Source organism: Peromyscus eremicus, chromosome 7 (assembly GCF_949786415.1).
Source record: "Peromyscus eremicus chromosome 7, PerEre_H2_v1, whole genome shotgun sequence".
NCBI lineage: Eukaryota > Metazoa > Chordata > Mammalia > Rodentia > Cricetidae > Peromyscus > Peromyscus eremicus.
Window position 1 is genome coordinate 98,584,396 of NC_081422.1, and position 14,097 is coordinate 98,598,492.

Sequence of the window (14,097 nt, forward strand, 5' to 3'; positions counted from 1 at the left end):
CACTGTAGAACAGGAAACAGAGCAGACAGGAAGTAGGGCTGGGCTATTAAATCTCAAAGACCAGCCCCTGTGACTCACTTTCCCCAGTGAGGCTGTTCCTCTTCAGGTTTTCATAACTGTCCCAAACAGCAGTACCAGCTGGGCACCAAATATTGAAACACATGCGTTTACAGGGGCATTTCACATTCAAATCACAACATCTGGGAACTTGAAATCTAGAGTTAAAGTCCAGCTCTGACAGACACCCTAGCCAGCCTGCCTTGGCCAACCCAGGTCCTCATCCCTGCTCTGCTCCCAGCCAGTCTGCCTTGGGAATGGCTGGGCTGCCTGCTCTGTGTCGTCTTGTGGCATGCTAATAATCCACTAGGAAAGACCAAAGACTTGGACTCAATTCAAACTTAGATTAAATGGATTCCTTCTTACCGCTAGCAGAGACACAGCAGCCTTAGAGCCCAGCAGCAAGCGAACAAAGGGAAGGTTTATAAAGGTGGACATCAAAGGTGGACATTACAATTATCTGTGGAATCCGTGGCCTGGCAAGAAAAGTGCTCTGCTCCTCTCGGTTGTTGTTTCTCTTTTCCTGGTGTCCAGTGATAAAGAGACCATTTCATCCCAGTCCCGCAATGATAAGCACGTTTACAAAAGCAGAAAGCAAATGGCTAAATATCTCCCAGCAGGAACGCCATTATCCTATTCTTAGCTCACCGGCAGGCCACTAGGATCTCACAGGCATTCCAGGGCAAAGAGGCCCTTAAGGGATGCCTGGTACAATATTAAGTTTCCTTAGCCATCACAGGGGAGTTATGTGTAAATTATTACACAGGTCTGAGCTCTCTGGAGGAAGTGTCACTAATTGACTGGGATAGAGCAGGCAATAACACAGTGTCCTCAGGTTAGGGCTGGCTGTCAAATCTCCACAATCTCTTGGCCTCTTTGAGGATGTCAGTAGCTGGGTCTCAGCCCCTTCTACTCCTCAGTTCTGGGCACTTTTCCTGTAGACTCTTGGTGGCCTTGTAGATGATTTACTCAAGCTATTATTCTTGCTTGAATTCAATGCTAATGACTACACTGGATTGTGCTTTGTAATCAGGAGTGTGATCCATTGTAGAAGTCAAAATAGCCAGGTATGGTATTGCACACCTTTAATCAAAGCACTCAGAAAGGCAGAAGCAGGCCCATTTCTGTGAGTTTAAGTCCAACCTGGTCTATATAGTGAGTTCTAGGCTAGCCAAGACTATAAACTGAGACCCCGTCTTTAAAAAAAAGGCTAAAATTGAGGTTACTGAGCAAACCTCCACTCCTTCACTCATAGCTCTTTCATGCCCAAACACCACTTAGCCTCATAGAAACTTCTGGTCTCTTTGTCTCCATCTTTCTTTGTGTTACCTTTGCCCTTCCCACTTTCCATTTTTCCATATCTGGCTCAAAACTCTCAATCACTTGATTTTCTTAATATCTTTTGTTCTGTTTTCTATATATAATTTATATATAAATATATAGTTTATATATTAAATATAAAATGTAGTTTTTTAGAAAATAGAAACATATGATTCCCCTTAAAGCTATTTTTGGTAAAGGTTCAGGCTTATTCCCTTTAAATATGCTTCCATCACTTGGGGCTTAACTCCATTTTTTCCTTTTTTCACTGAAAACCCACCTTTATCATATGTTAATTTTCATATGTATTTATCCATAATTCTGAAATTTACTTTTTTTCCTCTACGTGTGTCTGTCTTTTCATGAGCCCTGAGCCTGCTGTCCAGCCCCGCACCTCATTCTTCTTGATCTACTACAAATGGAGGCAAAATATAATCTTACAAAGAAGAAAGAATGCAGTTTCTCCCTAGCCCCTCTACATGCCACAATTTCAGTGTTCTGACCGAAACCACTAAACACCTAACAACGTTCTATGTACTCAATACAAGTGTCATCCAAGCAGGAAAGATAATGTGGCTTTTACCTCCCTGACCTCAACCTTAAGAGGCCAGGAAGAGGGTCTGTGTAGGAAGCAGAAAAGATGAGCCCACATGACTGGGAAGAAGGGCCATTGTGGTTTTCCTGCTGGCTAGTGGGAGAGACAATGTCTGTCTTCCATCCTGAAAAATCCGCTTTCCTCCTGCACTTTTCAGATGGCCAGCTCCTGCCTGAAATCGTCATTTCTGAAGACCACTTGGTCATAGCAGCCTGTTTGATTTCATCAGCCTCAAGATCAATGAAATTTGTGCCTCAGGGTGACAGCTCACTGCTGTAATTATAGGAAAGAAGTTGATATGCATCAAATAACTAAAGGAAGTAAAAAAAAAAAAAAAGACCACTACCACCAGCCTTCATTATTAGCGTGTTTGGAATAATTCCTTTTTATCATTAGCAAGATAACAAGTCTTTATACAGCCAACTATGGTTTTTATTCTCCCTCCATCTGCCCTCTTGTTAAAGTGAAGTTGACTTGATACAACGCCTCTGTAGATTCTGTCTTCACACTGTAATGAACTTTATTTGAAGTTTCTGTTGGCAGTTGACTTCCTGCTGGAATCCACTTACTCTTTCTTGAAGGCAATGTTCTGCTCGCTCAGAAACAGATCTTCAATCAAAACAACAGCTTTAATGAGATCTCTGGTGTCCCTGCTGCTCCTCTGAGGGAAACTCCATCATTTTAATAATGGTTGTCACTTTAAGATATGGGATAAGATTGAAACCCACTCTTGAGAGTGTATAGAGAGCTAATAAAAAATCACATCTCATGTTTGTTTAACAATAAAATTCAGAATGATAAGGTTTTTGGCAGACAGTGATAAATTCCTGACATCCTCCACTGAATATTTAATAAAATATTATTATTTTAACAATAACATATTGCTTACCAGGGCCCAGGGCCATTCCTGGCATTTGTAAGTAGTAGCTCTTTTATTCCTCATAATACTTTGAATAGGAACTACTACTGCCTACAATTTACAGACAAGGAGACTTAGATAGAAAATTTAAGTGACTATCCTAACGCCAATGGCTAGTAAGAGTCCAGGCTGGGATGTCAGTCCATGCATTTGGCCTAAACTACCGTATTCTCCTCTGTTCTTCCATGTAAGTTTCTTTGATTTGTTTTTGTGTTGCTATGACATATAGCTATGCTATCCCCGAGGCAGAACAATTTATAAAGAGTTTATTTAGTTCACAGTTCTGAAAATTCAGGAGCATGGTGCCAGTATCTGCTTTAGGGAGGGCCTCTGGTGGGGTAGCAGGTAGGTGTAGAAGCGCATGGAGAGAGAGAGACAGAGACACAGAGACATAGAGAGACTTTCATCATGGTATCCAATCCAGTCCTGCAAAAGCCAGAACTCACAAGGGGAAAACACCGATTCTTTTCTTTTAATTTCTTTTCCTTTAGCTGTGATGCAGTACTCTGAGAAAGGTCACATAAGAGACAAAGGGTTAGTTATGGCTCACAGCACCAAGGATAAGTCTCCATGACAGGGTAGTCAAGGTGGCCAGAGCTTGAAGTAGCTGGTTACATCACAGTCAGAAAGCAGGGAGAGACGAATAAATGCATGCTAGTGCTCAGCTCATTTTCTCCATTTTATACAGTGAATTCTAGGGCAGCCAGGCCTGAACAGAGAAACTCTGTTTCAAAAAACCAACACACACACACACACACACACACACACACACACACACACACACACACACACCCCAATTGTGTTTGGGCTCAGAATTCATCATGGTAAACATATTTCTGTTCATTTAGTTATAAAGTGAATTGGGTGGGAAATTATGACTTGTGAATGACTGATTTTCTTGAGAAGTCATTGCTCTTTGTTCTCAGAACCATTTTACCACTTTCCCTGTAAAAGGCACCCCCTCTGCCCCTGTTTCCTTCTTGAGACATTTAACAAGAAGAGGAGACAGGTTTAAAAATAAAGCATTTCAGACAATCTTTCATCAGTTTGGTCAAAGGTAAAAAAAAACAATGAAGAGGCCGGGCTGTGGTGGCGCACATCTTTAATCCCAACACTCAGGAGGCAGAGGCAGGCGGATCTCTGTGAGTTCCAGGCCAGCCTGGTCTACAGAGGGAGCTCCAGGACAGGCTCCAAAGCTACACAGAGAAACCCTGTCTCAAAAAAACCCAAACCAACGCAAAAAACAGCACCCCCCCCCACAAAAACAACAAACAAACAAAAACAATGAAGACACAGGATAAAAAGGTCCGCTGTATTTGTTTTATTTACTTTATTGTGGTACAGGAGATGGAACTCAGGGCTTGCCTTTGGTAGGCAAGCACTTTATCAGTGAGCTGTGTTCCAGCCCTAAAGATAATGTCTCTTTTGTCACAATAACCCAAAGTGTATTTTACAAATAGAGAACGTGTTTTCTCTGCTTTAAAAAGCCTGTCCTCGAATGGCCTGAATCAGAACTATTCCTTATGGGAGCCACTAGCCACTACTGAGTCTTCAAAGGCAGCTACTCCAACCTGGGAGGTGGTGGAAGATAAAATGTAGAGCACATCTGGTTTTAAATACTTAGTATGAAAAACACCTTTAAAATAGTCTACAAACATCTTTTGAATATCAATTACCCGCTGAAATGGTATTTTACATGCAGTGTGTTAAATACATTTTATATTAGAATTCATTTCATTAAAAAAAAGTTTACAATTGTGGTTGTGGAACGTTTAAGACCACATGTGTGACTGTATGTATCTCTTAGCCCTGATCTAAGGCACCAACATTTTACATGTGAATTATTGCTCAATAAGTTTTTGTAGAAAGTTTCAAAAGAGAAAACAGTTATAATTTGACTTTCATTTACCCCAAAGCCACTCTGGCTGTAAGGAATCAGCGCTAACAATATTAGAACAAGATAGAAAGGGGGGGTGAGAAAATAGGAAATACGAGTACATTCAGGGAAGAAATGCCAGACTAAGTACAAAAAGCTGTTGAGTGAATGCCAGTTAAATGTTGGAGACTAATGTAGGCCATTTCTTAAGCACTAGTATTTTTTTCACAATTATGTTCCCTTAATTCTCTGTCCGTGCTTTGCAGTTAAAGCTAAGGATAACCCACCTGTGTCTCTCTCAGTACTTTCCTGAGTACTTACCAGTATTTTTATGTAATTGGTACCAACATGATAATGATTGCCTCATGTGACTTCTACACAAAGGCCTCTCAAGTGACAAGGACCACACACCAGAGCAGAGGTGATCCCAGCGCTAGTGATGGTGTTTCAAAAATATCACCATAGCAACTAGAAGGGTCACACCTGTGCCATCTGCCAAGCGATTATCAGTACTGGGAGATCACATTCCCTGTTGTTGAAGTCGCATTATTAGCTTACTTTCTGAGCGACCCTACAGTTCATTTGTGCTCTTTGCTTTATTCCTACAGATCCTTTGCCACTTGCGATTCTTTCTTCTGCCGTGTTGGATGAAAAATGGCTGTGGTATTTGCCAACAGGAGGAGGTAAAGGAGACGGTGATAATGAGCCCTGACAGCTTTCTGTACAGTAATGAAAGAAATGGTAGGTACTAGGGACTGGGCAGATGGGTCAGTGGGTAAGAGCCCTTGCTGTACAAGTGTGAGGACCTGAGTTCAAATCCCAAGCACCTATGTAAAAAGCTGAGTGTGGCCTGTGTGTTCCTTTAAGCCCAGGGCTGTGGGGGACAAGCCAGAAGGACCACTGGGGCTTGCTGGACTCCAGAATAGCTCCAAGTTCAGTGAGAAATCTTGTCTTAAAGTCATAAGGAGGAGAATAACAGAAAAAAGACATGTGACAGCTTCCTGTGTCCTCTGAGCATGCGTGGCAAAGCAGCACATACATGTGTGCATGAACCACATGCATACTCACATAAATACACATGCACACACATCAGGGAGGGAGGGAGAAGGGAGAGAGAGAGCACACTCTTCAAGTTTTGTTTCCGGTGGCTTTGGCTCACTGAGAGTGATATTAAAAGTACAGGCTATAGATGTGAGTGCTTGGTGTTTAACAGGGCACCGTGGGGCTTGAGGGATGGGTGGGGATCTGAGTGAAGAGCTGAGTTCTGTGTTGGGTGTCAAAGGCCCCAGCATCCCATAGAGACATCAGACAATGAATTCTGAGTATGGTCTTGGGAGCCACAGCCAGAATGTCTCTACCTATCTTCAAGCAAGCTCATGAGCATGGACCATGAGGACAGAGGTCCTTTTCCAACACTCCCCCCACCAAAAAAAATCAGGTATACGTTGAGCTCTTTAGGCAACTTCAAGAAAGTAAAGCAACCTACTAAGGAGTGAGATCAAATTTATCACAAACTGAATGCTTGTGTGTCCAGAGCAGAATATAATTATATAAAGTAAATTTTAGTCTTTTCCCTAATGACTTCCTGGATGGTACCAGGTGTGGAGGTGCTTGATTGGACCATGATTTATATGTAGTGAAAGTGGAGTAAAATTGTTCATAGAAAATGAAATCTAGATGTGACTTCTACAGTTCTCTTGTCTCAGTTCTTCCATTTTAGATTAGGAAATTAAAATTTAAGGCCAAAGGCCAGTAGGCTGTTACCCCACCCCCACCCCATGTACTTTTCTTTCTGTGTTGGCATTTACAAAAGTCGGAGAGGCCTGAGGGCCTAGTTCATTGGTAGAGCATCTCCTAGTGTGCATGAGGCCTGGGGGTTTGCATTCAGCCACACCAAAAATTAAATAAAGTAAAAAAAAAAAATCATCACTTCGTACCGGCCATGAACAGCCCTTATAAGTCTAAGAGATTATAATTTTAAAGCAAAGGCAATATAAAATGTATAAAAATCAGGTGGTAAGAGTCGGGGAAAATGAACTTGTCTCATGGGTTTTTCAGTTATTTCTCTATATGGAAATTTGGAGAAAATGACCCGAGCTATGCTTAAAGTGAATGATATTACAGTTTCTGAGAATCAAATGCCTCACCTGAAGACATTTTGAATGTGGATATATGTATGTGTGTGTTAGATGTACAGATAGAAGTCTGTCAGTCATCAAGCACTGGGTTTGAATTGCTCTTCAGAGAGAGGCGAGAGAGGGAGAGGGAGAGGGGGAGAGAGAGAAGGGGGAGAGAGAGAAGCGGGGGGGGGGGGGGGAGAGAGAGAGAGAGAGAGACAGAGAGACAGAGAGAGAGACAGAGAGACAGAGAGACAGAGAGTTAAGTTTACTAAACAACTAAGGTCATTTTCCGTAGACCCTCTACTCCAGTCTAACATTCTGGACTACCTAGTGTGGTCTAACCTATATCTGGTCCCACTTTCTCTTCCTTTCTTCTTGTAGGCATAAGGCGGATTGGAATTTGGCTTCCTGTTTCTCTCAGGACCTGTGTGAGAGAGCAGGGAGGAGCAGGAGAGCTTTTGCAGAGGAGTCCTGTGGTAGCCTTATAAGTAGCTTACACCCCAGCTCCATGACCAGAAGACCTATCTAACCTGCCAGCTCTGTACTCTTTCCCTGGTGGCAATGAGCTCACACCAACTCTAGGCAGGTTCCAAAGGGAGGGTGTGTGCAGGACAGTGCCCACAGGGCAGAAGGCCGTCCTGAAGGTGCTGCCTCACTGAAAGATGTCACTGGAGGTCAGCCGTGTGTTCAGATGTTCCGATACACGTCTCTCTGCCAGCAGGGCCCGTGGCGGATGAGGGTAAACAGCAGTATCACTAGGATACCAGATACCAGGCAAAAGGTAATGGCAAGGATGACTCTCAGGACTGCGAAAACAAGGAATACACAGATGTGAAATTAATATGTGAAGATCACACCACCACCTCCCCCCAGAAAAAACCTAAAAAGCAGATGAAAATCACGTTCATTGTTGACTTTTTGCCTTAATTTAAAACTTAAAATGCTTTGTTTTATACACAGCAATGTATTTTCATTACTTCTGCCTTCTTTGTCTTTCTGCTTTTCTGCTTTGTGAGACAGGGTCTCACGTAGCCCAGAAAGGCCTTGTACTTGCTGTGTAGCCAAGGATGAGCTGGCTTGAACTCTAGATCCTCTTGCCTCAACTTCCCAAGTACTGAGATTACAGGTGTGTGCCATCATGCTAGCTTTCCTGCCTTGATTGTAAATTCTAGAGGAATTTCTGAAGCAGTCTTGGATTTGGTAGAGTGTGGTGGGTAGAACCCAGAACTCAGAGTCAGGAGGGGACTTAAGGTCTAGTTTCAGCATGACCTTTGACATTTGGCCTCAGCTCTTCACTGAAAAGGGAAGGTAACTGACTGAAGTATCCAAGGTCTTTTCATAATGCTGACTTCTCTCCTTCCTTCCTCCTTTCCTTCTCCCTTCTCTCCTCCCCCCCCCCCATGGACTAGGCTCAAATTTGCAATCCTATTGCCTCAAGCCTCCTCAGTTAATTTCATGTATTTTTAAAATATGGTTAAATTATTATTTGAATCTGGTCACAAGTTCAGAGGAAAATTTGAATAACTCACTTCAAGCAATTGACTAAAAGAAGTGGAATCATTCCATCCTTTAAAACTGATTTTCCAAAAACCATGTTTTATGGAGAAACTGAGCATAGGTTGAGTATGGGGAGTGTTCATTTACATAAGCATAGAGTAGTGTGAATCTGTAATTATTGAGAAAGATCTCTTGATAGATGATGATGAGCAGCCATGAGGCGATACATGAGGTCATATTTCAGATGAGAAACCAACGCATTAGAGTTTCTCTCCCTCCACGCATTGCTCACCGTAGCTGACATATCACTATACCAGCTTGTTCTGTTTCTCAGTGTATATCTTTGTTGTTGTTGTTACTGTTGTTGTTTAAGACAGGGTTTCTCTGTGTAGCCCCAAATGTCCTGGAACTTGCTCTGTGGATCAGGCTGGCCTCGAACTCAGAGATCTGCCTGCCTCTGCCTCCAGAGTTCTGGGACTAAAATGTATTCACCACCACACATGGCCACACATCTGTTCATTGTACAAACATGGGGTGACTTGCTGGCTTAGGCAATGGGAAGCAAAAATTTCTAGTTCTGATGTCTCATCTATAGAACAGTAGTGCTCCAAGAGCACAGACGAAAATCACTGATTTAGCCTAACCTTGTTGCAGGGGGAGGAAAGGAAGAAGCAGATCATTTGGTTAAGGCTCAGCTGATAATTTTATTGTCCTAGAAATACAGGATCTTATCAGTCACACGATTTCAAATCCATCTATTCACTAATGACTTCCACCTCCAGCTGAAACTTTTTGCTTAAGCTTGACTCATATACAGTGTGTACTTGGTATGTAGGAGTCTCCCTTGTCTGTGGATTCACTTTCTGTAGTGTCAGTTACCCATGGTAGTCAACCATTGTATGAATATATAAAGTGAAAAATTCCAGAAACAACTCCTAAGTTTTAAATGCTGCACCTCTCTGAGAAGCATGATGGTATCTCATGCTGTACCACTCCATCCACTTGGGATGTGATGTTAGTCATCCTCTGTCCATCGAGTCAATGCTGTATATTCTGCCTACCACTAATCACACCGTAGCATCTTGGTTACCAGACAGTTGTCATGGGTCTCAGTGCCTGTGTTCAAGTAACCCTTATTTTACTAAATAATGGTTAAAGATACAAGAGTAGGAATGATGGAAATTGGATTCATGGAGAGAAGCTGTAATGTATTTTCCTTGAGTGAAGGGTGAAAATATACGAGAGAGAGAGAGAGAGAGAGAGAGAGAGAGAGAGAGAGAGAGAGAGAGAGAACATTTATATGCCCTACATCATGGTACATTTAAATAATTGTACTGTTTTTGTTTTGACTTTGAGACCAGGTCTCATGTAGTCCAGGCAGCTAAAAACTGGCTGTGTAGCCAAGGAACACCTTGGTTTTCTGATCCTCCTGCCTCCACCTTCCAAGTACTGAGATTGTAGGAGTGCATTATCACACTGGGTTTTATGTGGTCCTCGAGTGTTCAAGGCAGGTAAGTGTTCCACTGGTTGAGCTACATCTTCAACCCTGTTGCATTTTGTTTCCAGTTCTTGTTCATCTCTAACTCTGCCTAGTTTATAAACTAACCTTCAGTGTAGGTGTATATGTACAGGGAAAAGCATTCTATGTACAGGTTGAGTGCTCTCTGCTGCTTCAGACATCTGCTGGGATCTCAGCACTGAGGCTCTTGGAGAACAGGGGCTTTGTTATCCAATAGGTAATTCAACCTTAAGTTCAAAAGTAAAGCCCAAGCCTCCTCCCCACAAATCAGTTTTTCTCATAACCACCCTTTCCTTGGATGATGAAAACTCCCTTCCATTGGCTTAGGGGGAAAATGAGTCTTCTTTGATTATTTTCCAAATATCCTACACCCGATCTGTCAGGAAAGTCTGTCAGTTCTACTGGGGGAAAAATCTAGAAACTAATGGCTCTCTCCATCTGTGCCACCACCCTACTTTGAGCTACCCACCACTGTCATGGCCTTTTGGCCTATCCCCAGCTTCTGTCCTTGCTTCACAATCTGTTTGAAACACAGCAGCCAAGTGCTTCCGAGCCAAATCTTGTCATTCCGCTCCTTCAGGTGAAGTCTGCTGTGGATGGATGCTCATGTCCATCAGAGTGGGTGCTGAGGTCCCAATGACGGTTCTTCCAACCATACCATCCTTCAAACACCACTTAGCACCCCCACTTGGTGCTCTTGCTTCAGCTTCTGGCATTGCTGGAATACTCTTCCTACAGACCCCAGGTGGGTCACTCCTTTACTGTCTTTGCTTAAGTCTCATCTTTTCAATGAAGTCTTTCCATTTCAAAGTTCCATTCATAAACCGTCCTCCACTCCCTTTCGCCAACAGGCACTTGTGATCTGAATCTTTCAAAATACTTATTACATTTATCATTTGTCTCTCATTTTTTTATAATTGACTATCCATTTCAGGACACAAGAACTTTGTATTTATGGATCATAGATCAGTACCTGGGTATAAGTGTTAATAAATATTAATGACAAAATCAGTGACCTAAGGACTGAGAGTGTGGCTCAGTTGGTAGAGTGCTTGTGTGGCATGATGAAAGACCTGGGTTTACATCCCAGTACTGCGTAGATTGGGTGGGGATAGAGATGCACCCACAATCCCATACCTCAGGAGGCGGGGCCAGATGGGCCAGAAGCTCAAGGCCATTCTTCTATCACATAGGGAATTTGAAGCCAGCCTGAGATACATGAAACCATGTCTCAAACACAAAACAACCCCCCCCAAAACCCCCACCAAAAATGACATAATTCACAAGCTGTCAACTTTTAGTCCAGTGTTTTTTCATGATCAGGATGCTGCTTAGTGCCATGAAAAATCTAATTAATTTTAGAAAAGTTAGAGCCTAACAGACAATTTATTAGAACTATAGATGGAGCTAAAATAAAGTTGGAGAGAACCAAATAGAATTGAAGAAAGAAAGGAAACTAGATGAGAATAAAGGAGAGAGACAGATACTAATGATTTACATATATATTTATATCTATATGTGTAGCTTGTCTCAGAAAAAAAATCTATTTTCATGGGGCTAGAAATGATGACATGCCTATGATCCTATCATTTGGGATGCTGAAATAGAAGGGTTTTAAGCTCCTGAACAGCCTGGGCTATAACAGTGAATTCCTGAAAGGGTAAATCTATTTTCATGGGTAGTTTCCTGAATTTAGAAGTTTGTTTTTTAATTAACTCATTAACTTGGCTATCCTGTCATAGCAGTCCCATGGAATAAGCATCTCCACACTTTCCTGCAGTGATCACATATCCTGGACCAGGTAGGCTAAGGGAGATGCTGAGATCCATCAGCTCTGCTCCTGAGAAACCCAACATGTGGTGGGAGAACCAGATAGACAGTTATGTAGTAGTGTGACCCATGCTGAAATGGAGGTGTTGGTGGTGCCATTCCAAGAGAGAAAATTGCAAAAAGGGAAAAACTGGAAAGCTTATGAAATTTGAGATGATGTGTAGAGGGAATAGGATTTCACATGAGACAGAAATTGTTGCACAAGGCATGTCTGGGACACAATTAGAGCACAGTAGTCGGGGTGGGTAAGACCTGATGTGTGCCTTGGGGCCCAGTTTTTAGGTTTTTGTTTTAGTCTTGTTCTGAAGCACCTGGAAATGACCAGCAATTTTAACACTTGGGAGAGATGAGTTCTAGTCTGTGTTTAGGTGATGTCATGATGGTGGAGACATGGTAGGTTTGGTAGAGAGCCATTGAAATATCTCAGGCCAGATAACTGAGGCTCAGAAATAGAGTTGTGGACATGGGGACACAGATGAGAAAACTAGAATGCTGGTCAATCCTGTAGTTGAGTTGAGATGTATTGATGACAGACTAAACACACCAGTCAAGGGAAAGGTGGGGCTGAGATGATCTCATGGGTTTGTGTTGTGACTGGGGATGGACACCACAGAAAGGGGCTGGTACAGTCTATAGGAGGAAATGACTTTTATTTTTAAATGGGATTGAGGTGAGCTGTTCTGTGGACAGACGTGGCCAAGAGGTAGCTGGAAACAATGCATCTGTAATTCTTCACTTAGATGTGGAAGTAGGGATTGGAAATGTAGAGACAGAGGCTCGTGGTGAGCATGGGATAAGGACAGCAGCTACGGGATTTTGAGATGTGGTTATTTCAGGGCTTGGTAGAAGGAATCTATCCAAAAGAAGCTGGACAAGGGCCTTGAGAGAACAAACACACAACAGACAAAACCAACCAGCCAAACAAAAATCCTCAGAAAGACACGCCCCTTCTTCTGTCTTTACCCTCCCATCTTTCAGTACTGAGGGTTGAACCTGGGGCCTTACATATGTTAGCCAAGCACTCTTCCAATGAGGTAAATCCCCTGCCTCAAACTCATGATCATCCTGCCTCTAAGTGCTGCAATCTCAGGCACACACCACATCAGCCTCTATGTGATGCTTTAGATTTTTTAAATTAAATTTAATTTAAATTACATGCTTGTTTGAACTATAGAAGACTTTAGAAATTTGACAGAGTTATGTTCTAGAAGCTGAGAAATGACAGTCATCATTTGTTCCTTATTGCAAAGAGCAGGAGTTTAAAAAGCACGCAAGGGCTGAAAAGAGGCCCCATCACATGGAAACACACAAAAGCTGTTGAGGAGGACGTCTTGACAATCTTTCTTTAACTGGATATACATAGCCAAGGATGGTCTTGAATTCTGGTCTTCCTGCTTCCATCTCCCAAGTGCTGGGATTACAGGCATGCACGCACCATCACACCTAGTATTTTTTCAGTACTGGGGATGAACCCCAGGTATTGCTGTGTGCCACATCAGCAGTCTACCACCTGAACCCCAGCCCCCCTCTCTCTCTACAGTGGCCTTGTCCACTGTAGTAGCCTCTTACTCTCCGTGCCCTCAGCCTCCTTCCTACCTGATCTGCTCTCTCACTGAAGCCAGGGCCTTTCTAAAACAAGAACCCAGTGGCAGCATCAATCCGCTACCCAAAACTTTTCAATGACCAGAACAGCTCAGCTCAATCTAGGAAGCACTCAGTCCTCTTCCTAAAATGTCCCACGCTGTCTTCAGCTTTCTGGCCTCCATACTTCCTCTCTCCCCTTTGTCTAGGACGTTTTCCTTTCTGCTCAGCTCCATTCCACCCACCTGGCTGGCTCCTTTTCTCCCTCAGGCTCCTGTTTAAACGTTACCCCATTGGAGAAAACTCTATGACCAGTAGGCTTAGTTGATTGCTTCTGTTGTATGTCCTCAGTGCTGCCTGTATGTCCTTCATCACAGTGCTGCTGTATGGCTGGGGCACGTTTCTTAACTCTTTCCCTGCTTGTCTTGTCTGTCCCCAGGGTAGGGTGTTGGTTTGGTTGGCAGGGCACAGGCTTGATCATCGTTATGAATGCCACGGCTGCCGCCATTGAGGGCAGGAGTAGGCGTGGGGTCAAACTACTGCATGCCAAGTGATACTGCAAGTGCCAAGACCTTTAATGATGGAGGAGAGATGGCCCCGGAAACTGAAGACAGTGGTGACAGGGTGAGAAAAGGGTGTTTTAATCAGTTGACTTCACTCTTGAGGGAGGAATGGTGCTGGGAGCGACATTACAGAGAAGGGCTCTTAACTATGACTATGCTAAAAGCAGATGCTAAGTGACACAGATTGATTGGTACGTGGGTTTGCAAATAGAGCCAGTGA

At 43.0% G+C, this 14,097-nt stretch overlaps 1 protein-coding gene across 1 annotated transcript in view; it reads right to left on the bottom strand.

Annotated features, from left to right (window-relative positions):
* Positions 1-7,111: 7,111 nt before the first annotated feature.
* Positions 7,112-14,097, bottom strand: part of Acp3 (acid phosphatase 3) — a 47,731-nt gene continuing 40,745 nt past the window's right edge. Inside the window, exon 11 of the mRNA XM_059268492.1 lies at positions 7,112-7,693. Within this exon, the coding sequence (XP_059124475.1) occupies positions 7,575-7,693 (119 nt within the window). The 3' untranslated portion in view covers positions 7,112-7,574. The remainder of the gene's footprint in view (positions 7,694-14,097) is intronic.